Source organism: Mus pahari, chromosome 12, assembly GCF_900095145.1.
Source record: "Mus pahari chromosome 12, PAHARI_EIJ_v1.1, whole genome shotgun sequence".
In the NCBI taxonomy this organism is placed as follows: domain Eukaryota; kingdom Metazoa; phylum Chordata; class Mammalia; order Rodentia; family Muridae; genus Mus; species Mus pahari.
The window spans coordinates 323,191-349,271 of record NC_034601.1 but is presented as its reverse complement, the minus strand read 5'-3'; the positions used below and the strand labels follow the sequence as shown (position 1 = coordinate 349,271).

Sequence of the window (26,081 nt, the reverse complement as noted above, 5' to 3'; positions counted from 1 at the left end):
GAGAGAGAGAGAGAGAGAGAGAGAGAGAGAGAGAGAGAGAGAGAGAGTGTGTGTGTATAAAAAGCACTGGAGAGACTAAGGAGAATCACAAATTCAAGGACAACCCGGGCTACATACTAAGTTTCAGTACAGCTTGGGCTAAATATCAACTTGACACAGGCTAGAGTCATCTGAAAGGAGGGAACCTAAATTGGAAAATGCTCCATAAGATCTAACTGTAAGGCATTTTCATAATTAGCAATTGATGAGACTGTGACCAGTCCACTGTGGGTGGGGCAACCACTGGGCTAGTTGTCCAGGATTCTATAAGGAAGCAGGCTGAGCAAGCCATGGTGAGCAACCCTTCCATGGCCTCTTTATCAGCTCCTGCCTTCACTGCTGTTGATGATGAGCTATTCTGTGGAACTGAGTGAAATAAACCCTTTCCTCCCTGAGTTGCTTTGGTCATGGTGTTTCATCAGAGCAATAGGAACTCTAAGACATGTGAGTAGGTTTCTCAGACCTTTCCTCCCTGAGTTGCTTTGGTCATGGTGTTTCATCAGAGCAATAGGAATGCAACTAAGACATGTGAGTAGGTTTCTCAGACCTGTTTTTAGAGTTCAAGCTTGGTTTATGTTTGTGTGTTCCCAGGGATGGAAGCTAGGCCTTGAGCATGTCAGGCAAGCATTCTATAACTTCTGTAGCACAAGCTGGCCTCAAACATGCATCAGTCCATCTGACTCACCCTCCCATACCATACCTAACCCACAGGCCTTTTCCTTTTTTTAATGGCTACTGATTGCATAGATGAGGGGAGAGTTCCCATGACCTTTGAAGGTCCCTGTCCTATCACCATTCCCTGGGGGAGTAGGAGCTAGCAGAAGAGCAGTGGTACAGAACTCAGCAGAGGCCTGCTGCAGGAGAGAGGACCTATGGCTCCATGGAAGAGTTGCAGCTGCTCCAGAAGGCTGATGGATGTCCTTCCTGCCTCTGGGTTGTCTGAACTGCCCCTAGAGGGCTGTCATGTTGCACAGGACCCAACAGCTGTGATCACTACCTCCACTGTTGTGAATAGAGGAGCCACCAGAGGATGGATCAGAGCCAGGCAGGTGTGTGGCCAGATGTACTGCTCATGAGAGTTGCATGGTCACCTGCCAACTTGCCGACTCAGCACCTTCTTTCTGGAATTGGTTGGTTTTATGGTTTGGGGCTGAGCCATAAATGTGTTGAACTGCATTCTAGCCCTGAGGTGTTTTCAGTGGTAAGTCCTCCAACCAACCCTTCAGGTCTTCTCTGGTGTTGTGGACTGACAAGACTGGATTCTCCAATGAGCTTGTGGTGTGCTTCAAACCCTACCCAGAATCACAGAGTGAGGACATTGGGATTCCTTGTCCTGTCCATGTGCTTTGGCCTAGCTACACAGGGTCTGTGTGTGACAATATCTCTTTCTTCAGGACACTGGCATTGGGATGACACAGGAGGAGCTGGTGTCCAATCTTGGCACAATCGCCAGATCGGGGTCAAAGGTAGGTACAGCCCAGAGCCCCTCCCCTCTAGGATAGGCACTGTGGGACCATAGAGAGGTGTCTGTTAGCAGTGTCATGCTGTAAAGAGGAGGAAGTCAATTTGCTCAGAGCTGTAGCATAGTGAACAGACATGTTGAAGCCCTCCTGTCCAAGTCCAGGAGGATCCATCCATTTGCCTTTCAAGTTAGCCCTCGACTACAAGGCCTGAGCCACCCCCACACTCAGCAGAGGCGGCCACTTCTCCCTCGCAGCATCTGGCGTTGAGCCACTCTGCCTACAGGTGCAGTGGTTTTGAGAACAGCTAGCTATTGGGGGTCATTTTATTATCAGAATATATGCTGGGAAGACGAGGTGTCTGTCTTAGGACCCTTGGCAGGGTTCATTCTGGCCTAAGGCAGAGGCCAGAGGTCTGCACTGCGTCCTGGTTCCTGTGTGCTTTTTCTGTTTTTTTTTTTTTTCTGTTTATGTAAATGGTGCCTTTGATAAGCCAAAGTGTCGCACAGGAATTCTACTTTAAAATTTTTCTGTGCCGTGACTTCTACCGGTGAAGTTCCTTGTGGAGTTTTTGTGTAAGGTAGTCTGTACTGTCTCAAAGACCAGCTGTGAGCAACACATGTTGTTTTTAAATGAATTAAAATGAGATGTAAAGTCAGCTCATTGATCACACTAGCCAGATGTGCTGGAAGCTGCCATGTTACATGTATGCTGACGACAGATGTTTGCAGGATGTTCTATACAGCTGGCTTAGACTGGAGCAGTAGACAGTGACAATGTGAGAATGGCCAATTAAGCACTGGCACACTTTTAAGAAGCATGTGATAGTCCTCTGTGTCTGTGGGACCCCAGAGTGAAAGTGTTTTAAAAGTGTCCACCTGGACACGCTTACTCTTTAGATAGCATACTCTGACTTTATACACTGGGTACTGTATGTAGAAATGGTCTTTAGTATGGGGTAGGAGTGTAGATTATATAGAAAACTGCTCTAGACAAGATGCTTAGTATCCATGGACCTTGTACCCTGGTCCTGAGACTATATCCCTGGGCACCGAAGGACAGTGGTGCCAGGTTTGTACCGTTTCCCACAAGGTTTTGAGCCTAGGACACAGGACACACAGGACAGTTATAATAGCCCCACTGGGCCTGCTGACCCACAAGATCAAGTTGCTTCTTTCCCTGTCCATTATGCCCTGAAGTTGGCAATGAGCAGTGTAAATAGGATACAGCCCTATCCCTGCCTGGGCCTGGCTGTATGGCTTTGAGCATCTTGTTCCAGATTCTGTTGATTTAGTCCTGTATGAGAATGTAGGGTGGTAGAGAAGGATTCATTACTTGCTAACTGCACTCTTGGCATATGCTAGAGGACCCTGCCCAGCACAACACAGGTGGGGTGGGCCACCCTCTGAACAGTCTTTGCCACCACAGGCCTTCCTGGAAGCACTGCAGAACCAGGCAGAGACCAGCAGCAAGATCATTGGCCAGTTTGGAGTGGGTTTCTATTCAGCCTTCATGGTAGCTGACAAAGTTGAAGTCTATTCTCGCTCAGCAGCTCCAGAGAGCCCAGGTTACCAGTGGCTTTCAGATGGGTAAGTAAGAAGAGGCCTACTCACATTGCCAGTGTCCCTTTCCCTCATGGCACTCAGGGGCTAGTGTCATTTGGCATTCAAACTAGACATTATCATGTGTTTAATAATGTTTGATAAGAGTTGACTTAGGGGTGTTGAAACAGGATCTTTATATTTAACACAGGTTATTCTAAAATACTCTACATAGCTAAGATTACCCTTGAACCCACAACAATCCTCCTGCCTCGGCACCTGAGTGTTGGGATCTCAGATGTGCACCACTGCATCCAAGAGTTAGGAGTTCCTTAAGATGCAGTTATACATCTTGTGGGCTGTTTATGTGAAGCCTGACTCTTTTGCTTTGGGAACCTAGATGGCCTGGGCATGGGCTGCTGTGCTCTGTGGTGCTGTACTATTTGGGTCAGGCTCTTGGCAGTGCAGTGAAAGAACGGGGCTTCCTCTGGTGCCCGTGCCTGAAGCTAACCTTCTCTGGCATTGGTGCTGAGGGGGTCCCCTTTTCCTCCTGACTTTAAAGCTTTCTGACCTTGGCACAGCAGGGACATACCTGGCTCAGTGGAGGCCAGTGTTGCTGTGTTTGTTACTGTTTTATTGGGCTCTCTACCTCTACCGCCCTAACCCTTCCAACCCTAATACCAGGTCGGAGAGAAAGGGGGTTAGAGGGGAAGCAGGGACAGAGACCTCTGTAGGCCAATTCCTGTTGATTAGGGAGGGGCCTTGTTCCTAGGGGCAAGTCTAGTCTTCATTGTCAGAATACCCAGCAGTCCCGCAACAGCAAGCGCAGCAGTAGGGCCCGTAGCATCTGCCTTATTTCTTCTTCGAACGCCTCCTAGCCATCCCAGGGCTCTGGCATTTATTCCCTCTCCAGAGTCCCCAGAATGAAACTGTCTGCAGCTGGCAAAAGCCACACCCCCTCCAAGAGCACAAGCCAGTGGCTGTGGACAAACTGAAGCAGCCCCACATCCCACACCTGGGATTAAAACAAAAACATTCGCGTAACATGACTGGGGTTTTAAAGAAACGAAGATTCTCACTACAGACAAGTCTGTGTGGGGCCTTTCCCAAGACAGGGCTGACCTTGTCATCCTCTTCTGTCCAGCTAGGGCTGTATGCTCTCAGATGGTGTTCTTCTCCACACTTTGGGGTGGTATCTGACAGAGTAATTAGGTGAATTAAATTCAGGCTGCATTTGAAGAGAATGGGGCCTCAGACAAATTTGGGTTTTCTTTTTTTCCAAACTTGATTTCTGATACTCTCAATTTTTATTAATTCTTTGAGAATTCCATACAATGCATTCTGATCACATCCCTCACACCTCCCAGACCCATTCCCCTTTCCCAACCCTTTCAACTTTGTGTCCTCATTTTTAAAAACACATCCAGTTCAACCTGTGCTGCTTATATATTCTTGGATATATGCCGTTCATGGGAGAGTAATCAAACAGCCAGGAAATCTGAAAAGTGATTTTCTCTCTCTTTTTTTTTTAAGATTTATTTATTTATTATATGTAAGTACACTGCAGCTGTCTTCAGACACTCCAGAAGAGGGCGTCAGATCTTGTCACGGATGGTTATAAGCCACCATGTGGTTGCTGGGATTTGAACTCTGGACCTTTGGAAGAGCAGTCGGGTGCTCTTACCCACTGAGCCATCTTACCAGCCCAATTTTCTCTTTCTAAACAGCTCTGCAAGTATCTCCTTAGCCACTGTGCCCACCCCTCGGCTCCAGGCTGGGGTTTTGTCTGGCTTGAATGATGGGGCTTGTGTATGCTGTGTATCTACTGTGAATCCATCTGTATAACTGACCTGCTGTGTATAGAAAACTCTGTCCTTGCAGTCTCCATCCCCTCTTGGTAATGATCCTTGGGAGGAGGCTTTACTCCGGGGTCTCCTATTCTTTGCACTTCATAGGTCTCTGTTAATTGCCGTCCACTGTGGCAAAGTACCTTTTTATTGCTATGACAAACACCACAACCAAGACAAGGTATAAAAGAAAGCATTCAATTGGGCTGATGGTTTCAGAGGGTTAGAGTCACTGATAGTGGCCCGTGCCTTTGCAGGAATAGCTGAGAGCTCACATCTCATTCCAAAAAGCAGGAGGCAGAGGGCATGCTGAGAGCGGTGCATGTCTGTTGAAAGAAGCTCCAAGTACGCCCTCAGTGATACCCTCCAATACCACCAGACTTGCTAATCTTGCCCAATCATTCCCACCAACTGGGAACCCGTTGTTCAAATGTGAGCCTGTAGGGCCGACCTCATCCGAATGACACACATTGGAAACCAAAGCTTCTTGATGAGGGGTGGGAGGTGGACTCACCTGTGACTGCCACTAAGTTATTAGAAGTCGGTCTAATACTGTGTCCATTTAGCAAAGTATTCGTACTAGCTTCTCCCCTAGGGCCTAAGATCTGTCTGCCCACAGGCTCTTAGTGTGGGTAATTGTGCGAGGTAAGGGTCTCAGCTTGTGGAACAGTCTTAAGTCTAATCAGAAAGTGGTTGGTTACTCCCAGGACATTTGTGACTCCTTTGTGCCGGCAGGCATGTTTTGCCAAGGTAGTCATTGCAGTGTGCAGGTTTCACAGCTGGTTATAGGGCAGTTCTTTCTCCTTTGGGAGTGTGCACAGCACCTTCTGTCACTGTGAAAGCTAGCAAGGCATGAAGCTTCCAATCGAGTGCCAGCTTCATTTCTCTGCGCTCTTTGACTCAGTATATTGTGTCTTCAGTAATAAGATCTTACCATAAACTTTTGTTGTTATTTAAGATTTTATTTATTTTATGTATATGAGTACACTGTCACTGCCTTTAGACACACCAGAAGAGGGCATCAGATCCCATTACAGATGGTTGTGAGCCACCATGTGGTGGCTGGGAATTGAACTCATGACCTCTGGAAGAGCAGCCAGTGCTCTTAACTGCTGAGCCATCTCTCCAGCCCTTACCATAAACTTTTGAAGGATACGAAGAACACTGGCAGTAATCTCTAATGTTTGCGGGGTCTATGGGACCTCACTAGCTAACAACTTTAGAAGTAACCTATTCCTGGCACTGGGCTTTTTGTTACCTTGTGAATCAAGCAGGATGTTGTCTGTCATAGGCTAACTGCATTTAAACTCTATGTGTGTGTATGTATGTCTTAGGAAGTGTCTGCAGTAGATTTCCATGACTTTTTGGCAATGTCCTTAGTGTTAGCTACTCCTCCCTGTATCCCTTCCTCTGCCCTATCCCCATTTAACTCTTTACGCCACTGTGGTCTCTCTCCTCCTTTGAAGTTCACTCTGCCCATGGCTCCTTACTAGTTTCCTGACCTTTGGTATTCCAGAATGAACACACATCTGAAGATTCAAAGCTAATGTCCACAAATGAGAGAAAACAGTCTTTCTGGGTTGTGTGGGTGTTTGTGTTTTCAAGGCCAATTAGCAAGCTCTGATGACCAGGAGAGTAGGAGCCCCCTGCAGAGGTCTGCACTTCCAGGCCAGGAAGCTAGCTGCATGCACCCTTCTTCAGTCTGTATTTCAGCAAATTCCCTGAGAGCTGTTCATAGTGGGCACTGCACAGTGCCTGCAGGGCAGGGTTGATGTCAGCTCTGACATTGTTTCTGCTCACCTTGGGGGGTCCCCTTGCCATTACCAGTTGTGAACACATGGGATCAGCCCCCCATCCCCAGCATCCTGCACTAATGTGGAGGGATGGGCTGAACCTACTTTCCAGTGACATGCTCAGGAAGTTCTCATAGAGGGTGATGGGGCGACTGAGGACAGCACTTTGTGGGTGCCCTTGACCCTGATGTCTATCCAGTGCATAAGGGATTCTGCCAGAGTCAGCAGCTACAGAGCTGGATAGGGTGGCACAGGCTTCTAATCCCAGCATGCAGGGTGCTGAGGCAGGAGGCGTTTGAATCCAGTGTGTAACTTAGAAAGATTTTATTTTAAAAAGGAAACCAGGGAATGATGGGACGGTCTGTTTCGTTCCCACAGTCAAGTGTGGGCTTCTTTTGTGAAAACCTCATGGAAGTGGTTGATGAATCGGCGTGCAGGGCTTGGGCTGCAGCAAGCTATGCAACTGGCTTTACTCTCCTTCATGTTTTAGTTCTGGAGTGTTTGAAATTGCTGAAGCTTCAGGAGTTAGACCTGGGACCAAAATAATCATCCACCTCAAGTCAGACTGTAAAGAGTTCGCCAGCGAGTCCCGCGTACAAGGTAAGGACAGCCAGGCCTGCGAAGCAGGACCGCCTGGATGAGAGGCGTGGCACAGTGCATAAGGGTCAGGAGAGAGCTCAGCCCCACACTCAACTACCATATCTGGAAAACCAGTTGCCACCAGCCCTGCTTCAGGAGTCCTGATGGCGGGGCTTTGTAGCCCTTGTGGGTTTGAGCCTGCTGGGCTTGGGAGTCTGTCATACCACGAGGGCTTGGGATTCTGACACCTGCTGGGCAGACCTTTGAACCCTAAGTTTTCTGGGAGCTAGGGAAAAGGTAAGTGCTCCAGCCATAGGTTTGCTCTCTCTGGCTATCACTCCGCAAGCTCCTGAGAGCCCAGCTCCTCTGCCACTGGGTGGTGCCGGCTGGTGGCCTGAGCCCTCCCTGGGTGTCAATCTTCACTGTGTCTCTTTCTCCTCCAGATGTGGTAACAAAATACAGTAACTTTGTCAGCTTCCCCTTGTACCTCAATGGAAGGCGAATGAACACTCTGCAGGTGAGGTCCTGGGCTGCCTGTGAGACTCATTGCTTAGAACCACAGGAGAGATCAGAGTTATGAGGTACAGGCAGTTTTCCTTGAAGTATAAATTACATATCACAAAGTGCTCCCCTCCACCCAACTTAGTGAGTGACAGTTGTTGTATAGCCAGATGTATCTCCACAGCTGGATTTAGAACACCTTCAGCATCCTGAAGAGCATATCCCCACAACCGTTTTCATTCCCAGATCTTACAACTACAGTCAGCTCTCTCTGTCTGCAGATCTGCCTGATTTGGGAGTCATATTGTATCAGGCAGAGCCTTGTTCCTTTTTATAACTATCCATTTCATGCATAGATTACAGGCTTGCCTATTGGATAGGGTCCTTACCTCTGTTAAGTACACTCTTGTGTGGTCCCCTGGTTAGTCCTTCCCAACCTGCTGTCACAAAGAGGTTCTTGCTTCAGAGCCTTTACATCTCTCCCTGTGTCACCTTCAACCTGCACCAATGCTAGAGCTATCAGTGTGCGGTCTTCCTAGTCCCTGCTGGTCTGTCCATGAGTCTGGGTCCTGTGCAGTCATTGAGAAATGTGTTTTTAACATGACACCTCCCCCCTTGGATTTAAATTTCCAGGCCATCTGGATGATGGACCCAAAGGACATCAGTGAATTTCAGCATGAGGAATTCTACCGTTATATCGCTCAGGCTTATGATAAGCCCCGCTTCACTTTGCACTACAAGACGGACGCACCACTCAACATCCGCAGCATCTTCTATGTGCCAGAGATGGTGAGGTGCTGGGCTGGTCATTGCATAGCTCTGGGCAAGCCAAAGGTTATGGGTAACTCAGAGTGTCCACACCCAGGCGTTCCCTCAGAAGAGCTGCATAGACTTGCCAGTGCATATTTACCTTTGTGGTGCAGGGCTGCAGCTTCTGCAGCCTCCCACTTCCCCTCTGCCTTCCTCTCTTGCAGCAGTACAACAGTTCTGCCAAGTCCACACTACAGAAGCCTAGTAGTCAAGGTCTACTCCCCTGCCTCACTTCAGCGGACCCTGGTAGCATCCAGTTTATATTGCTCTCAATAGGGGCTGGGTTGAGCCGGGCAGTGGTGGCGCACACCTTTGATCCCAGCGCTTGGGAGGCAGAGGCAGGCGGATTTCTGAGTTCGAGGCCAGCCTGGTCTACAGAGTGAGTTCCAGGACAGCCAGGGCTATATAGAGAAACCCTATCTTGAAAAACAAAAAAAAAAAAGTGGTGGTGGTGGGGGGCTGGGTTGGCCTTGGCCTCCCTAACCATTAGTTAAGATTTTGGGTACTCCAGGATCAGTAGAGATGCTGGGTCTCAGCTCACTGGGACATCCTAGATCAACCTACACTGCGACTGCAGCCAGTACTGAGGCAGAGTGGGTGTTTTCTCAGAGCTTTGCAAACCTGGTGTGAGAGCTGCCAGCTCTGCTGCAGTGGTGAGAGGGCCTCACTGATCCGTGGAACCTTTAATGCTACAGCCTGAATTTCATGTCTTCCTGAGATAGTCCTGTTCGATTTTCCCCAAAACCATTTTAAAAAAACATTAATAACCGGGCCTAGAGAAATGGCTCAGTGGTTAAGAGGACTGTCTGTTCTTTTAGAGGTCCTGATTTAATCCCCAGCAACCACATAGTGATGCACAACCATCTATAGTGTGATCTGATGCCCTCTTCTGGCATGTAGGTGTACAGGCAGATGGAGCACTCGTGTACATTAAATAAATGAATAAGAGACCCCATCTTGCAATCGTGGTAGGGAAACCCGTGCTGACTTTGGCCTGGAGGCCATGGTTTGCTGGTTCTGACTTCTAATAAATTGTAATTCTGTGTTGGGGGCATATAAGACTTGTCTGAGGTCCCCTGTTGGGTATGGCTTGGGGAGGCTGCCCCATCCTCTCCAGAGCACTTGTGGATTCCAGCAGAGCCAACATGGGAGAACTTGTGTCCATTCTTCTTACCCCTGGGGCTCATCATCCATGCTGCCAGGGAGGTGCTGCCTTCGGTCCGTCCGTCCGTCCGTCCGTCCGTCCGTCCTTCCCTTATCTGGTGGGCGCAGATGGTGCTACCTGCTCATATGCTTCCCTTTCTCCCAGAAACCATCCATGTTTGATGTGAGCAGGGAACTGGGCTCCAGCGTGGCACTCTATAGCCGTAAGGTCCTCATCCAGACTAAGGCTACGGACATCCTGCCCAAGTGGCTGCGCTTCATTCGAGGTACTGCTGCTGACACCAGGCTCTGCACTGCAGACAACGACCCACGGCTTCAAGGGTCATGGCCATGTGTCCTCGTGCTGCCCACTGCATTTGCTTCCACTGTGTCCCAAACCCTTCTCACCCAGCAGGCCAGGCAAGGAGCTCGGTGCCTCTGGGCTGCAGAGGGCTATTGTTCTTTCAGGGTTAGAGACGTGGCCTGAGTTGTGCTGGACCTGAGGTTATAGTTCAATAAAGTGCAGCATTTACTTTCAGAGCACAAAGACCAGCGCTATCCAGGATACAGTTTATGATTTTCTCCTTTCTCTTTTGAGACCAGGTCTTATACATAGCCCAGGCCTCAGTCTCTGAGATCTGAGATTACATAGTAGCTTAGTTAGTACTTTGGAGTTGAATGCTGGGATGTGTTTGGTGTGTGCCAGTCCTGCCCTGAGAGGGTTTGACCCTGGGACTGCCCACTGCCTCTGAGCAGGACTGAGGAGCAGCACCCCCTGCCCTTCCTGCTCCTCCTTTACCACCCATGGAGGTTCCGTTGGTGCCGGGGTTCTAATGTTCCTGTTCTCCCAGGTGTGGTGGACAGTGAGGACATCCCCCTGAACCTCAGCAGAGAGCTCCTGCAGGAGAGTGCGCTCATCCGGTAAGCCCAGACAGCAAATGACAGGGCACTCTCTCGAGGGCTGGCCTTGACTTGATTCTGCCCCAGGTGTGCTTTTCAGAAGCCCAGAGCAAAGGGTGAAGAGAGACCTGAGGGCAGGATCCCTCCGTGACCTTCTAGGTGTTCTGGCCTTTACTGTGAGCAACTCATTCTGTAGTCAGGAAGAATTTGGGTTTGGCTAAGCGACTGCTGAGGTTGAATCTAGAAATAGTGGTGCTATGCTGGGACCAGGCTGCAGCCTACACTGTCGGGAGCCTCAGCTGCAAGTGATGTCTTACGAAGCACTTGTAACAATTGCATAGTTGTTTATTTATCCGGGCTTTGGGAGTATAAGTTACTTTTCCCATTAAATACAAACTATAATGAATCAAGAAAGAACTTGGTCCTTTTCCTCAGCCCACTCTGATGTTGCTAACCCACATGGAGAATGGGTGCCAGCGGTGCAGGGCAGCTCCAAGCTCCATGGTGCTTTTCCGATGCTGTGGTGAAGGTGGGTGGTACCTGTGCAGCTGTGGGCTCCGAATGTCTGAACACAACTGCATTGCTCCCCACTAATGTGGGCTAGCTTTGAAGAATTATGGTGTCGGGAGATGGCTCCTCCCTGCCATCCAGCCTGGGAATGGCCACAGTTGGAGAGATTCTAGGCACCATGTCTCAGAGTTGAATGAGGCAGGGGTCACCTGACTTGGGTCTGGGATGCTCTTTTTTATTTTTTTATTTTTTTTTAAAAAGAATTATTTATTTATTTTATGTATATGAGTACGCTGTAGCTGTCTTCAGACACACCAGAAGAAGGCATCAGATCCCATTACAGATGGTTGTGAGCCACCATGTGGTTGCTCAGAGTTGAACTCAGGACCTCTGGAAGAGCAGCCAGTGCTCTTAACCGCTGAGCCATCTCTCCAGCCCTGGAATGCTCTTCTGAAACTAGGAGGTCAGGCCTGTGGAGACACAGCTCTTAGATCCTTAGAGCTGAGTTAGCTGGGCTTCAGTGCCCCGTCTGACTGAGCAGCCTGTTGCTGGGTGCCTGAGTGGCAGAGAGAGGTGTGGAGCCAGCACCTCCCTCCTGCCCGTGGCCAGTCTTTTGAGGAAGGAGCTGCTTTGTTCATAGTGTTGAGAGAACCTGGAGCTTCCCAAGTGGGAGAGGTCCACTCTGGGCCTCCTGAGGCATTGCTGTCTTCCAGTGCCGTTCTCGTCTCTGTGTGTTGAGGGTCACCAACCTACAAAGATTTCTTTGTACCAAGAAGAGCATCAGAAGCAGCAGTTGGCCTTGGTGTATCATTGCCGCTGTCTGTCCTGCAGCCCCACCACGTCTGCAGCTTTTATCCCTCAGTTGTGAGCATCCAGGTTCCTGTGATGTCTTGTGTCTCCTGGGAGACATAACGACATAGTGGAGTAGAGAGGGACCTAACGGGGAAAATAAAGACCGTTGAGGAAATTGGGGATTCCTTATAGGAGCATGGCGGCTCAGGCAGCTGCACCAGGTCCACTCCAGCTAACATCTTATGCCTTACACTTTAGCATTTCCGAGATTGTGTAGCTGTGACTGGAGAGTTGTTGGGATCTCAAGGGAGAGCTGGTTTCTATCTTGAGAAAGTATTGTGACCTTCTCTCCTCCTGGAAAAGGAAGTGTAGTCACCACAGTGGGAGTAGCTATTGTCTTATTCTCTTCATTCACTGTGTGGTTGCCAACTGCTCTGTCCTTTGCTTCTGGTGGCAGTGTACTGTGGAGGCCAGAGGAGTCTCAATTCACCTGCCTTTCCCAGAGGAATTTCCTTGGCAATCAGGCCAGTCACCCTGTGGAGTGGGCCTGCCCTTGGGAATTGTCGAGGCTTCCAGGAAAGAGCACAGGAGCCTGTCCTGGGTGTAGGGCAGGTCTGGCTTGTCCTTGGTAGATGACGTTCACTTAGACACTTTGATAAAGGGAAGTCTTTGAGGCTGCTCTCACATTCTGTGAGTCCTGCTCTCTCAGTGCGGATCCTGTGCAGGTCTGTGAGCTAGTACACACACATTGGTAGTTTCTTGGGTTTTTCTCTTCTGTTTTTGTTTGCTTGCTTTTATTGGTTATTACCAAGCAAGCACGCTCCCCTGAGCTGCCTTCCCAACTCCAGTGCTGCTTGACTTAGAAGACTATAGATGTGATCTTCAGCAGATTGTCAGTATCTTATTCATGGCTTTTAAGTGTTGTTAGATTGAACTCAGAGATACATACATGCTGGATGACCCCTTTCTGTGGTATTCAGTAGTGTTTTTAAAATATTTAATGCAGTGCATACTGATGACCCATTTTAGTCAAGGAGCAATCCATTCCTGTTGATATGTATCGTATTCTCATATTATTCTGGTTTGGAACCATCTTTGCACTGACTCCTGTCCCTTCAGCAAGCCTCACTGGGCCCCTGTGCTAGCCCAGGCACACCAGGCACTGGGATCCATGGCTCTGCTTTATCAGAGAAAGAGACAACCTAAGACAGTGACCGTCTTTTTTTTTTTTTTAAGATTTACTTATTTTACATGCATGAGTACACTGTCAGTGTCTTCAGACTCAACCAGAAGAGGGCATCAGATCCATCAGATCCTACTTCAGATGGTTGTGAGCCACCATGTGGTGCCAGGAATTGAACCCAGGACCTCTGAAAGAACAGTCAGTGTTCTTAACTGCTGAGCCATCTCTCCAGTCCCCCAGTGACTGTCTTTTACTAAAGCCCACTTCTGTGCGCTTGATCCTGATTGCCTTTACGGATAATGCAGTAAAAAGTGACCTGATTACAGAGTGACATTTTACCAAGTTATACAGTCTATATGTAATATGCTTAGAATGTCCCAGGCTATGCAGTAACTCATACACCTACCTAAGGACAAGAAGCTCTGCAGCGTATGCCCAGTCTTTCCATTACACACTGTGCTGTAACTTACCCCACTGAGGTTTCCCTGGGTTTGGTTGGGTTTGGTTTTTTCGGGCAGACCTTTGCTCCTAGGTCTAGAACTGTTAGATGGCATTTCTGGTCGGCTTCATTGAGATCCACTTTAACCCTGAGCCTGTTTGTCACATGCTTCAGTGCAGCCTCTCTCCTTGTTTCTCATACATGATCCCTGCTGGTGTTTAGGAGGTGCCCACTACTGATTGTCCTGTGGAATTCAGTTTGTACCACCACCGTCCTGCAGGACATCCTAGTAAGCTTCTCATTAGGGGGCAGCACAGAGCCTCTTTTGTTCTGTAGTTTCCCTTTGGCTCCAGGTATGTACCCCCCTACCCCCTTATTTGACAGAAAGCTTTGTTCACAGTGGATAACTTGTTTTCTGTAGGAAACTCCGGGATGTTCTACAACAGAGATTGATCAAGTTCTTCATTGACCAGAGTAAAAAAGATGCTGAAAAATATGCAAAGTTTTTTGAAGATTATGGCTTGTTCATGAGGGAAGGCATTGTGACCACTGCAGAGCAAAACATCAAGGTAGGCTGATGTCAGTCCTCCCTGTCAGCCTCAGCCCTGTTGCTACAGAGGAAGCTGGTAGAGGCTGTCCTGGGTGTGGTGACAAGTCACATGGGCAGCAATTGGAACACTGGGCTCCTGGGTCTGTCCTGGTAGACACAGCAGGTCTGCATGTGTCCTCACCTCAGTCAGCTGTGGCTCCTTCAAGATGACTTTCTCAGGTACTTTGTCACTGGGGAAATGAACAGAACAGAGTGCTGGAATCCGTTGATACAGGGGAGGAGCTTGGAGCATCCTTGCAGGCCCTGCAGCACACGCAGAGGTGTGCTTTGTGTCTCCTAGGCACTTCTCCATCCAGTCAGGGTGGTGGTCAAGATCAGCCATCACATACCCTTGTCTTGCAGGCCTCGTGCTCTTAGCTGAAAGGCCAAGTCTCTGGACTCTTGACTGGCCCCAGCAGATGGTTGGATGAGAGATGTTGTGGGTTTAAGGAAAAAACAGAAAAGCAGGGGTGAGATTAGGGTATAGTTACTGCCTTAGTTAAGTTTTCTTTTGCTTTGATGCAGTACCACACCCAAAAGTCTCTTGGGGATAAAAGGATTTATTTGGCTTATAAAAGGGTGGAATTCATCCAGGCATTGGTGGCATACACCTTTAATCCCAGCACTTGGGAGGCAGAGGCAAGCAGATCTCTGAGTTTGAGGCCAGCCTGGTCTACAGAGTGAGTTCCAGGACAGCCGGGGCTATACAGAGAAACCCTGTCTCGAAAAAAAACAAACAAAAACAAAAATCAAAAAAGGGTGGAGTTCTTAATACTACCATTGGCCAGCGTAATTGCTGGAAAAGAATACATTTGTTCGCAAATAGTTGATAGTATCACTTGCACGCTGTAAAATCCATCGATGTCACTATCCTGAGGCTATACATGGCTCATTGATATACAGATGCCAAGTCTGGCTCATGGCTCTTCTGTGTGCCTTCTTCCCACCAGCCTGTCAACTGTACTGGTCTACTTAAGATCTGCATTTGTTTTATTTGTCCATCATTGGGACAAAGTAGCTGAGGAGAGGACTTTCAAGGAGGGAAGTGACCCTTTGGCATGGATATTACACTGAGAGCATGTGGTGACAGGAAACACTAAAACACATCTTTAAAGGACACACCCTAATTGATGTGTTTATAAAAAGATAAAGAAGGGGGCTGGAGAGATCTAAATTCCAGTGGTTAAAAGCACTGACTGCTCTTCCAAAGATCCTGAGTTCAATTCCCAGCAACCACATGGTAGCTCACAACCATCTGCAATAGGATCTGATGTCCACTTTTGGTGTGTGTAAAGACAGCTACAGTGTACTCATATACATAAAAAATAAATCTTAAAAAAAAAAGATAAAGAAGTATAGGAATATGTTCTATGGGGGTGTGATGAGGTGTGGGGGAAGGGGGTGCCTCAGCGGACCCATACCAAGGCATCCCTTCCCCCTGAGGGACCGGCCACATGATGGTATAGTGTAGAACAGAGTTTATTCAGGGCATGGCGAGGGGAGTTAGGAGAGTAGCAGAGACAGAGAAAGGCAGAGAAAGTAGAGAAGTAGAGGCTGGCCATGACCACGTGGAGAGAGAAGGGGGAAGGAGCAGGGGGCAGGAGGCAAGGGAAAGAAGCAAGAGAGAGAGGAAGAGGGGGCAAGCAGGCCTTTTAGAGGGCCAGGCCTACCTGGCTGTTGCCAGGTAACTGGGGGTGGAGTCCAGACAATACCAACACCGATGATTCTACCACCTAGACCCCAGTCCTAATGTCTGTCACTTCCTGTTAGCCCATTTAGCCATGAGCTCATGAGTTTGTCAGTCGTGTGAGCTGAGCATCTCTGAAGGCTTCATCTGTGAGGATTGCTGCTTTGGGCACCCAGCTCATGAGCTCTTGGGAGCACTTATGATCAGTACATGACACACTCGCTCTCATTGGCCTCACTTTTTTTTTTTTTTTTATTTTTTTTATTATTTTCTTTATTTACATTTCAAATGCTATCCCGAAAGTTCCCTATNCCCCCCCCCCGCCCCTGCTCCCCTACCCACCCACTCCCACAACTTGGCCCATTGACCTCACTTTTTAAGATTTAGTCATCTGTGTCTACATCTGTGTGTGTGCCTGTGAAGGCCAGGAGCGTGCCCAGTGTCCTTCAAGCACTCTATCAGCCCGTTAAAGCACCATAACTCCCTAAACTTGGAACTTACATTTTCTCAGCTTTGTTGGAAGCCAGAACGCCCCTACTTGGATCTAGAGTTAGAGGTGTGTGAGACACCAATTGCTATGTGGGTGAGGGCTGGAATCTAAACTCCAGCCCTTGTGAAGATTGTGCGGCAAGCCCCTATAACATTGAGCCTTTCTCTAGCCCCTTATCTCACTTTTAGTTAACAGCATCTAATAGTATTTGCTGAGCCAGCCAGGGCCTTTTCCAAATGCTTGGAATACATTTTTTGACTAGGTGCATTTGTGTAAGGTGAGAGCCAGATGTACCTATGATGTGCGTGTGGCCATACCTGTTCCTGGCGAGTTCTGAAACTCTTTCCCTGTCCGACAGGAACCCACGGCATAGTAGCATGTGCATTTGGGTCTATCTCTATCTAGTCTTACACCCTTTCCTTGAGGCCTTGTGCTGGGGTGGGCAGTGGTGACAGTGTCTTAGATGCTGTAGCAGCCAAGCTGACAACTCCAGGGACCTACCTCTGTTCTTTGTTCTACACAGCCCATGTGGGCTGCATTGCTCGGATTTGTGTCCTGTTCCCTAAGGCCTCTCTCTTTGCCACTTACTCCAGTAGCCAGGACTGGTAATGAACACTACTGGCTGAGGAGGCTGGGAACTGTGTCTGGTAGTCACTGAGGACAGAGAGAAGGTACCGAGCCCCTACGTAGGTCTGCTATGAGTGGGGGCTGAGTACCCTGAGGTAGTGTACCCAGCTCTTCAGAAGGCCCTAGACTACCTAGGTTCAAAGGCTCTCTCATGGCCCTATGTACAGTGGGGTTCATAGGCCCATCTGAAACTCTGAGTCTACCATAACCTTTGGGGACCAGGCTGGGGAGCCAGAAAGCTGCAGGCTTCACCAAGAGTCTGAGTTAGGAATCACGCTCAGGTTTTGGCTCTGGAGTAAACAGTGACTTTTCCACATCTGCAGGAGGATATTGCCAAGTTGCTACGGTATGAGTCCTCAGCCCTGCCTGCTGGGCAGCTGACCAGCTTATCAGACTATGCCAGTCGAATGCAGGCTGGCACCCGCAACATCTATTACCTGTGTGCCCCTAACCGTCACCTGGCTGAACATTCTCCCTATTATGAAGCCATGAAGCAGAAACATACTGAGGTAGGTGGGCTCTGGCTCGCTGCTGGGCCAAGAATGTATCTTACAGGGTCTAAGTGCATGAGAGAAAATGACTGCGTTTGAGGCCCTGGAAGCTATGTGGTGTGAGGCAATGCCCGTCTGTGATGTGGTTGTCATTCCCACTAGGTGGCAGATGGATTCATGACTGACAGCCAGAGCCAGTCTTAGATGGCTCTGTGAGCTGTTGCTTAGGCCCCAGACCCCAGTGTCCAGAGCAGTGCCCTCTGCTGCTACGGCTGACAGCCTCGAATGCCCGCAGGTGCTCTTCTGCTACGAGCAGTTCGACGAGCTTACTCTGCTGCACCTGAGGGAGTTCGACAAGAAGAAGCTGATCTCTGTGGAAACGGACATCGTCGTTGACCACTACAAGGAGGAAAAGTTTGAGGACACATCTCCAGGTTGACTCCCATCTCTCTCTGGTGGGGGGGGGGTGTCCCATATGACTGTTGGGCAGGAGACTGTCACGTGTCCCATGGGGCTCTCTTGACCTGCCCATGAGTGCATTGCATTCCTCACTTGGGCTCTGGGTCACCAGCTTGTGCAAGAAGCTGCTTGGTTTTAAAGTCCTAAAAAATGTATAGAGGCCAGGGGCAACCACAGGTGTTTTCAGTGTTTTCTGTGTAGATGAAAAGTACCTCTGCCCCTAGCTCCTGGTGAGGTAGTATGATAGAGATAGCCTGGGGTAAGCTAAGTGGAGGCCACGATGTGGGAGGGGCAGTGTTAGTGGCCCTGGGTTCATTCACTCCTCTTGGACAGCTGGTGAGCGCCTCTCAGAGAAGGAAACAGAAGATCTAATGGCATGGATGAGAAATGCACTGGGGTCCCGTGTCACCAATGTGAAGGTAAGGTCTCCCTCCAGTTACCATGCGATGTGATGTCCTTCCAGAGCCTGGCTGTAGCTGTGAGTTGCTGGCCTAGTGTGGCACCATAGGAAGGCCCTGAAGCCAGGGTGAGGGCTCCGGCCACATTCCCAAGGTCACAGGCACTAGCAAGTCACCAGTAAGCCCACAGTCTGTGTTCATCTCAGTGCTGCTCTAGGCCCTGCCTCAGGGCAGGTGCTTCTCTGCAAAACCTCTTTGGCTTCCCTCTCACAAAGTCGTCTTGTTTGTGCTTCTTGTCATGAAGAGGCCTCACAGGAGCAGCCCAGGCTCCGTCTTTCCATACTGGTCTCCTCAGCTCTGGTGAGAAGAATCTGAGCCCATCTAAGTCTGTACCCTTGGACATCTTGCTGTGATCTTTGTCCTCATTGACTGGAGACAGATTAACTGGAGCACTAGATACAGAGCCAGTCTGCCTTCTACCTGGTGGCCTAGTTAACTTCTCCATGCTTCGGACCCTGTCACCCCTGGCCCCGTGCTACTGGGTTCTTCCTCATCCTGTCCCTTGCTTGCAGGTGACTTTCCGCCTAGACACCCACCCTGCCATGGTGACCGTGCTGGAGATGGGGGCTGCTCGGCATTTCTTGCGCATGCAGCAGCTGGCCAAGACCCAGGAGGAACGTGCTCAGCTGCTACAGCCCACACTGGAGATCAACCCCAGGTAGGCCTGGGCTCCAGCACACACCTGTCAGGGGCTCCTGCAATCGTAAGCATAGGACCTTCTGTCTGGAAAGCATCTAAGTGTGGATGTAAAGTTTCTATGCCATCCATGTCAGGATGTTCTACAAGGCCCTTGGAATTAAGCAGAAGTTAAAAGGCACTCGCCGGAAGTTCAAATAGACATTGCTGACTGCAGTTTGTTTTCCATTTCCATTTGTTGAGTTCAAGCACAAACCTGACTGACGTTCTTGCACTTGGCCTGCTACTAGTTTTGCCATCTCTGTCCTGAAAGCCATGTTTAACTTCAGGAGTGGATCCTGGTGCAAGTAGTGGAGTACAGTTTTCAGCCAGCGTTCACAGTGTGGATTGCCTTAGGACAGGTTACTTGTTTGACAGATTTGAGTGGCTTGTAACTTGGAGCTTTTAGGAGCAGGGTTGCTGTGAACACATGAAGGCTTCTCTAGAATGTGCAGTCCTTAGTGGTCCAGGCAGTGTGAGCTGCCTCAGACTGTCCCCACAGAAGTCTAGGTCATGATGTGGTGAGCGCCTTACATTTCATGTTCATTTGTAATTTGTTTATTTGAGACTATGTAGTCTTGACTGGTCTGGAGCTTGCTCTGTAGATGAGGCTGGCCTCTGGTTCACAGAGATCCACTTGCCTCTGCCTCTCAAGTGCTGGAATTAAAGGTGTGTACTACCATGCATAGCCATTTGTAAATATATATAGTCAGCTTCAAATGTCTGTTGTTTTAAGGTATCTTTTGATGAGAGGAAGATCTTAATTTTATTATAATCAAATTTAGAAATCTTTGCTGCTTTACGGTTTCTGTGGAATCTTTTCTTTCTAAAAGGCTCTATCGTTTAGGATTTGAGTTAATTTTGTTTTAGTCTGATTTCATCTCATTCTGTAAGAATGCCCAGGGAGCTTGGCCTCACTAATCCTGTTCCTTCCATGTTTTGTCCATTCTGTCTGCTGGAATGACCTGGTCTTCCTTGAATCTCCTTGGCAATAGGTGAGACTGAGGTGGCACACGTACTTTTCCTCTGTGAGGTCCCGACTACTCCTGGGTCTTTACTTCTATATAAATATTTAAGTTAAGCCTGACAAAACCTGTAGATACTGACATACTTGTGGGGTTTGGAGCTTTTTTGGCTTTGTTGCACTGAAACAGTGTTTCTAGTTGTAGCCTAGAATGATCCTGAAACCCAAAGTTCTGCTTCAGATTCCTGAGTGCAGGCATTACAGGCCTGAGTCACAATTTATCTTTATTGGATGTTTTAAATTTTGTTTCTTTAACTGTTGAAATGTAAGGACTAAATTGGTTTTGGATATAGCAATAGTTTTTTTGGGTTTTTTGGTTTCAGTTTTCTTGAGAGAGGTTTTTTTGTTTGTTTTGTTTGTTTCTTTGTTTTTGTTTTGTTTTTGGCTTTTCAAGACAGGGTTTCTCTGTATAACCCTGGCTGTCCTCTGGAACTCTCTTTGTAGACCAGGCCTCGAACTCAAAGAGTGAGTACAATCCTGAGTGTTGGAATTAAAGACATGCTCCATCACCTTAGCAATAGTTGTTTTTAATGAAGATATATTGTATTAGTTTAATATATGTGTATGTGCACATGGATGCAGGTGTTCACAGATGCCAGACTGTTGGATACTGCTGGAGTTATGTTGTTATAAGCTGCCTGTTACAGGGCTTGGGAGCTGAGCCTGAGTCTTCTCTGAGAGTATATGTGCTGTTAGCTGCTGAGAGTATATGTGCTGTTAGCTGCTAAAGTCTTTCCAGCCTGAGTTCCTCTGATGTACGTGTATTTGAGATTTTGGTATAGCACATCATTTTTTTCACTTTATAAGCATAAGTTTTTTTTAGAAATTGTGTATAAAGGTACTTTTTCTGTTTTCTGAGCCAGATCGTAGACGTTATGACTGGGTTGAGAAGTCTCAAGCAGCTTGTGCCTAGCAGCAGTGAGCTGGGCTCCCACTGCTGCACTGGCCAGTATGATGCTATGACTCCAGAGTACGTGACTTAATATGTCAGCTCGCTAGTTCTGGCACAAAACTGGTTTTATGAGTGACCAAAGTGCCAAAGGATTCTGGTTTCAATCTTGTTTTTAGATTTGGTAGTATGTTCACATGGTTCAGAATTCAAAAAGGCCATTGATGGGGAAAGTTTTCAGGTCATGCATACTGAGCAGCACATGGCTCCTCCTTCCTCAGGCCAGCATCCGTGGCCCAGCCCACACAGCCCACGATAGAGTATAAGAGTGTCCTCTCTCCAGCTGCGTAGGCTCCTGTGAGGGTGCATCGTAGGGTGCTCTTGTTGTGCACACTGGAGCTCGCTGTGCTCTCAGTCCTTCCTGTGTTCTGCGTAAAGGTTTCTAAATTCTGTATCCCTGTCCTCACTTGTCAAATATCTTACTTTCTGCTATTCTCATAAGTGAAAAAAAATTTTTTTTAAGATTTATATTTTATATATGTGAGTATACTGTCGCTGTCTTCAGTCACACCAGAAGAGGGCATCAGATCCCATTACAGATTGCTGTGAGCCACCATGTGGTTGCTGGGAATTGAACTCAGGACCTCTGAAAGAGCAGTCAGTGCTCTTAACCGCTAAGCCATCTCTCCAGCTCCTAAGTGGAAATTTACTCTATAGGTTTATATGTTTCCTGTAGGGTTGCACTGGAGGGTTTCCCTGTGAAGGGAAACTTTTGTAAACTCAGGTTTGTCCTTTCCATCTTCTAGGTCTGTGTACTGTGTATAAAAGCGAACATCCGTTTCATAACTTATAGTCGTCGGTTCTAAAATTGGGTTGGAGTTAATTTCTTAGACAAAAATGAATTGATTTTTGGCTGGCCAGCTGGTACACATCCTTACTATGTATGCTAACCCATCTTCTTGCTCGTGAAATGCTGCCATTCTTAGACATTTAAGTTTGAGTACTTCCATCTGTAGCAGCGTTCCTAGGTGCCAGCATCTCTACCTTCTCTGAGAGTGAGTACCCTCTCAATGGTTTTTTGTGCTTATTTTTCTATACATTTAGATTTCATAAAAACATAGGGCTTAATTTATGAGCAGTTCACCTCTACTAGTGTACATTGATTTTGCTACTCAGCACCCCATCTGCATTTTTTGATATTGACACTCTTATAGTGATTGTTGAGTTTGTGGGTGACTTACAGCATCAGGGTATTTTTCATGCTGGACAGATACATCGCAGTTTTTTTAATGTTCTAATGATCCTCGTGTAATAGCAGAAGCCCAGGTTGGTAGCGTGCAGCCTGAGCTGACCTCTCTGTTGGCTCCCTGGTGCAGGCACACACTGATAAAGAAGCTCTCCCAGCTGAGGGAGAGTGAGCCGGAGCTGGCCCAGCTGCTCGTGGATCAGGTAAGCACTGTCTGGGTTTGGCATCCTTTTCTGCCTTGGGGGTACAAAGCTGCTCTCTTGCTGAGGGTCAGGTGTAGGTCAGGCTGGACACGAGCCCCATCCTGATTTTACTATGCCATCCCTGTGTTTCAGATCTATGAGAACGCCATGATAGCAGCAGGACTGGTTGATGACCCCCGGGCCATGGTCAGCCGCCTGAACGACCTTTTGGTCAAGGTCCTGGAGAAACACTGACATTCAAGACACTGGATTTAGTGTCAACCCAGGTCTTCTCGGGTGATAATGGACCTGCCTGGGGAGGCAAGACTTAGTACACGGACAGTGCCACCAACTGCTTGAGCTCAGCTTTATTTACTTCAATTAAACAGTATTTCTTAGTCCCCGTGGCATACATTGTCTCTGTTCTGAGATGGTGGAACGCTGTAGTACCATATAGAGTTGAAGTGGATTCTTCCTCACCAGAAGCAGTATGGCTGAACTGCTCAATGACATCAGGTTTTTCTGAGTGTCACCTCCACTGGGTAATGGTCACTGATGGCTTGAGCCTACAGAGGCAGGGAGGTGCAGGGGACATGGGGTCAGATCGAGGTCCTCTGTACCACAGAGGGTGAGCAGGTAGGAAGCCTGCTCCTGGCCTGAACTGCCTCCACCCACATCCAGGATGGAAACAGTAGCTCCTGCTTGGCTCAAGGCTAACCTAAGCCACACAAGGGAGCGGACACATACCAGCTGGTTGGAAAGTCCGTATTCTGCTTGGAAATCAAAGGGAACAGCCGAGTTGGGAACAACAGCAGCCTGGAGCAGAGCCCCAGCAACCACAATCCTGTAGGATATCAAAGGAGAAGGTCCCTCATCCTCTTTCCCACATAGAGTCCTTGGTTAAGGTTTGCTGAGCCCAGGCTCCAAGTGTGCTACACCCAGGAGTACCAAGAGAAGGCCCTGCACTAGCAGGAACTAACATGTAGGCTGCCCAGATGGAACCCCTGCTGGTAGCCACTCTGACAAGAAAACCAGGAGTCGGTGAGAAGGAGAGGGCGAGTGAAGGCTCAGTTTGGCTTCGGGGCTGCTCACCTGTCATAAGCACAGTGTGTTGATGTGACTGTGGTGTCCGCACTGTCAGGGATCAGCCACTGGAAGATGGGGCTTGTCCGAAGGCGAATGGAGGACCACTGGGAGGAAGTGACGTAGCTGCAGCCAGCATTGAAGTCTCCCATGAACATGATGTCCTACCAGCAGACATGTCTGTTGGTCCAGGGACAAACAGGGCCAGTAGAACCTATTGTCCCTAGGATGGTCTCACCTCCAGGCCCCACTTTTGCCAGACATCTAGGTAAACATCGTAGAGGGCGTCGATCTCACTCACAGCTTCTGTTGGGGCTGCGTGCAAGGGCACGATCGCAAATACTCGGACCTCTGAGGAGAAGCAGATATGCTATGGACATGGTGTCCAGAGACCAGCCTGGATTGGGTCTGGTCTGAGGCTACACTGGGGCCCTCATGCAGGGTGGCTTTAGCTTTCGAGCAGAGGTGAAGATGTGGGACAGTCTCCCACAGGCTAGATATAGTCCTTGTAGTTGAATGTAAATTCAGAGCACCAGGAGTTCCCTGAGGGAGTGTGGGGGCAGCCCTGCCTGCACAGGCTTCTAGAGGTCTGGGTGGGAGTTGTAAGCTGTGATTCCATCTTGGCCTGGGCAGGGCTGACAGTGAAGCCCAGCAGCACTCACCAGTGTATGGGGAAAAGAACTTGACAATGGCTGGCTCTCTGCTGAAGGTGTCGTTTCCACAGGGTTCACAGCCATCATCATATTGATAGCTGTCCAGAACAGACACCTGGTCAGGCCTAGAGAAAGACAAGGCAAGAGGTGGCCCTGGGGCTGTGAGAGCTACCTGAGTAGATGCCCACCCAGCCGGAACCTCATCCTGGAGCCCTGTAATATACATTGCTACCCCTGCTCTGTAAGGACCTCCCAAGTAAAAGAGGCTCACCTGGGCTCTGCAAACCACTCTCCGCCTCTTTAGCACAGCTTTGAGGTCTGCACATCCCTGAGTTTGTATTCTCAGGCTTTGACAGTGTAGGGCTTTACCTGTACACAAAAAGGTACTGTTCCTTGTAGCTTTTGCGGCCCAGCGGCTCACTGACTACATAGCGATAGGTGTCAGGTTTGTCCCTGGATAAAGGAAACCAAAGGTACTTTTTCACCATCGAGGGAGCCTCCTGGCATCTGATAGCAGGGCTCCAACAATGGAGCACAGAGGGCATGAGACTGCGAATGGTTGTCATTACACTCTAGGACTCCAGCACTGTCACTTACCGATTGAGTTCATCCAGTAGCTTTCCAACAGCAACCAGGTGGCTGTCTCTGACCTCTTGGATGACAGCAATGTCATAGCGGCTCAGGATCTGGGGGTAGGGCCACAACCGCTGAGCAAGACAGGCTGGGTAGGCAGGGCCGGATCAGACTTTGTCCCTCCCGCAGCTGCTGCTCTTCCTTCCACACAGCTCTCCTGCCAGGTGTGGATGGTGATCTGGGCTGACAACCCTGACATCCACCCAACTATGGTAAGACCCCAGGTTCACTGTGGTCCCTAGCTTCCCTGATAGCACGTCTGCTCTCAGGCTCCGGCCACTGTGGACTTACTTTCACAAAGTATACAGAGAGGGTAGCATTGGACATCTTAGTCTCCCCAAAAGACCGGATGTTGAAGGCTGCAATTCTCAGAGTCCCAGCCAGCTGCAGCAGGTTGGCCAGGGTGAGCAGTGTTCCCATTAGCCCTGTGTACCGCATCCTGTGAGATTGAATGGTCAGGACAAAGAAGCAGTGAGGCTCCCATCCCCATCAAAGACTAAAGCCTAGCTTGTGCCGAACAGAGAGACGCCCTCAGCCCTTCCCCTGCACTCACCTGAAAGCCTATCCGAGACGGCTGCAGCAGTCAGAACAGACCTGCTCTGTTGGTGCGATGAGCCCCCGAGTCTGCTCTGGAACTGTGGATGAACAGGGTGAGTTCACTCACGCCTGACACTCACAGATGTCTACAGAGATGATGAGAATTCTGGTACTAACCTGGAGTATTCTGATAGTAATTTCTCCTTTTGCTTTTAAAGGAAGATTCTTTTTACAAAATGTATAAAGGAAAAAACCAAAAAGCCGTGTGGAATTGCAGACCTGCTAGCTCTCAGGGTCACTGTCCAGGCAATGCCAACCTGCCGTGCTCTGCCAGTTTTAAAGGTTCAGGCAGTAATGACCTCCTCAGGGCGCATGTGTACCCTTCACCTAAGAGCACAGAACAATGGGGCTGCCTGTGTGGCCATCCCATTGGGCCCTGGGCAGGCTGATAGCACGTGCCGACATCAACAGACAAGGTGCCTCTTACTGTAAAAACAGTCTGATAACGTGTTTATGCATGGTTATAAAACCTTGTGTCCTTTGCCCATCCTGCCCTCACTACCAGGGGTGGGTCGTAGGAATTGGAGGCAGGGCTGGCTGCATTAGCTCATCTACTTACGTCTGGTCTAGGGGGTTAATGTCACCTTGTAGCCACAAGCAAGTTCCAGACACCGACATGTTCACCATGTGTTCTCAAGACAGCTGCTCTGCTCTGTGGCTAAGGAACCCCTTACCTCCAAGGAGGTGAGATGCTAGAGGCTCCAGGTGGGAAATGCTGGGTGATAGAAATTCTTCCTGGGCAAACAAGGAGCTCAAGGGAT

The 26,081-nt window shown here is 48.8% G+C and overlaps 2 protein-coding genes across 2 annotated transcripts in view; one reads left to right on the top strand and one right to left on the bottom strand.

Annotated features, from left to right (window-relative positions):
- Trap1 (TNF receptor associated protein 1) overlaps window positions 1-22,755 on the top strand; it is a 35,627-nt gene extending 12,872 nt beyond the window's left edge. Inside the window, exons 5-18 of the mRNA XM_021209172.1 lie at window positions 1,434-1,505; window positions 2,928-3,088; window positions 7,171-7,280; window positions 7,703-7,776; window positions 8,394-8,549; window positions 9,880-10,000; window positions 10,565-10,634; window positions 13,959-14,106; window positions 17,254-17,439; window positions 17,717-17,855; window positions 18,214-18,299; window positions 18,851-18,996; window positions 22,303-22,375; window positions 22,508-22,755. Of these exons, the coding sequence (XP_021064831.1) occupies window positions 1,434-1,505; window positions 2,928-3,088; window positions 7,171-7,280; window positions 7,703-7,776; window positions 8,394-8,549; window positions 9,880-10,000; window positions 10,565-10,634; window positions 13,959-14,106; window positions 17,254-17,439; window positions 17,717-17,855; window positions 18,214-18,299; window positions 18,851-18,996; window positions 22,303-22,375; window positions 22,508-22,609 (1,644 nt within the window). The 3' untranslated portion in view covers window positions 22,610-22,755. The remainder of the gene's footprint in view (window positions 1-1,433; window positions 1,506-2,927; window positions 3,089-7,170; window positions 7,281-7,702; window positions 7,777-8,393; window positions 8,550-9,879; window positions 10,001-10,564; window positions 10,635-13,958; window positions 14,107-17,253; window positions 17,440-17,716; window positions 17,856-18,213; window positions 18,300-18,850; window positions 18,997-22,302; window positions 22,376-22,507) is intronic.
- Dnase1 (deoxyribonuclease 1) lies at window positions 22,708-25,705 on the bottom strand. Its single transcript, XM_021209175.2, has 10 exons — window positions 25,438-25,705; window positions 25,277-25,358; window positions 25,015-25,162; window positions 24,688-24,776; window positions 24,460-24,543; window positions 24,100-24,215; window positions 23,676-23,788; window positions 23,447-23,601; window positions 23,102-23,198; window positions 22,708-22,920 (listed from the first exon to the last, which is right to left on the bottom strand). The coding sequence occupies exons 3-10, from the start codon at window positions 25,159-25,161 to the stop codon at window positions 22,867-22,869; spliced, it is 855 nt and encodes a 284-aa protein (XP_021064834.1). The 5' UTR covers window position 25,162; window positions 25,277-25,358; window positions 25,438-25,705; the 3' UTR covers window positions 22,708-22,866.
- Window positions 25,706-26,081: the final 376 nt, after the last annotated feature.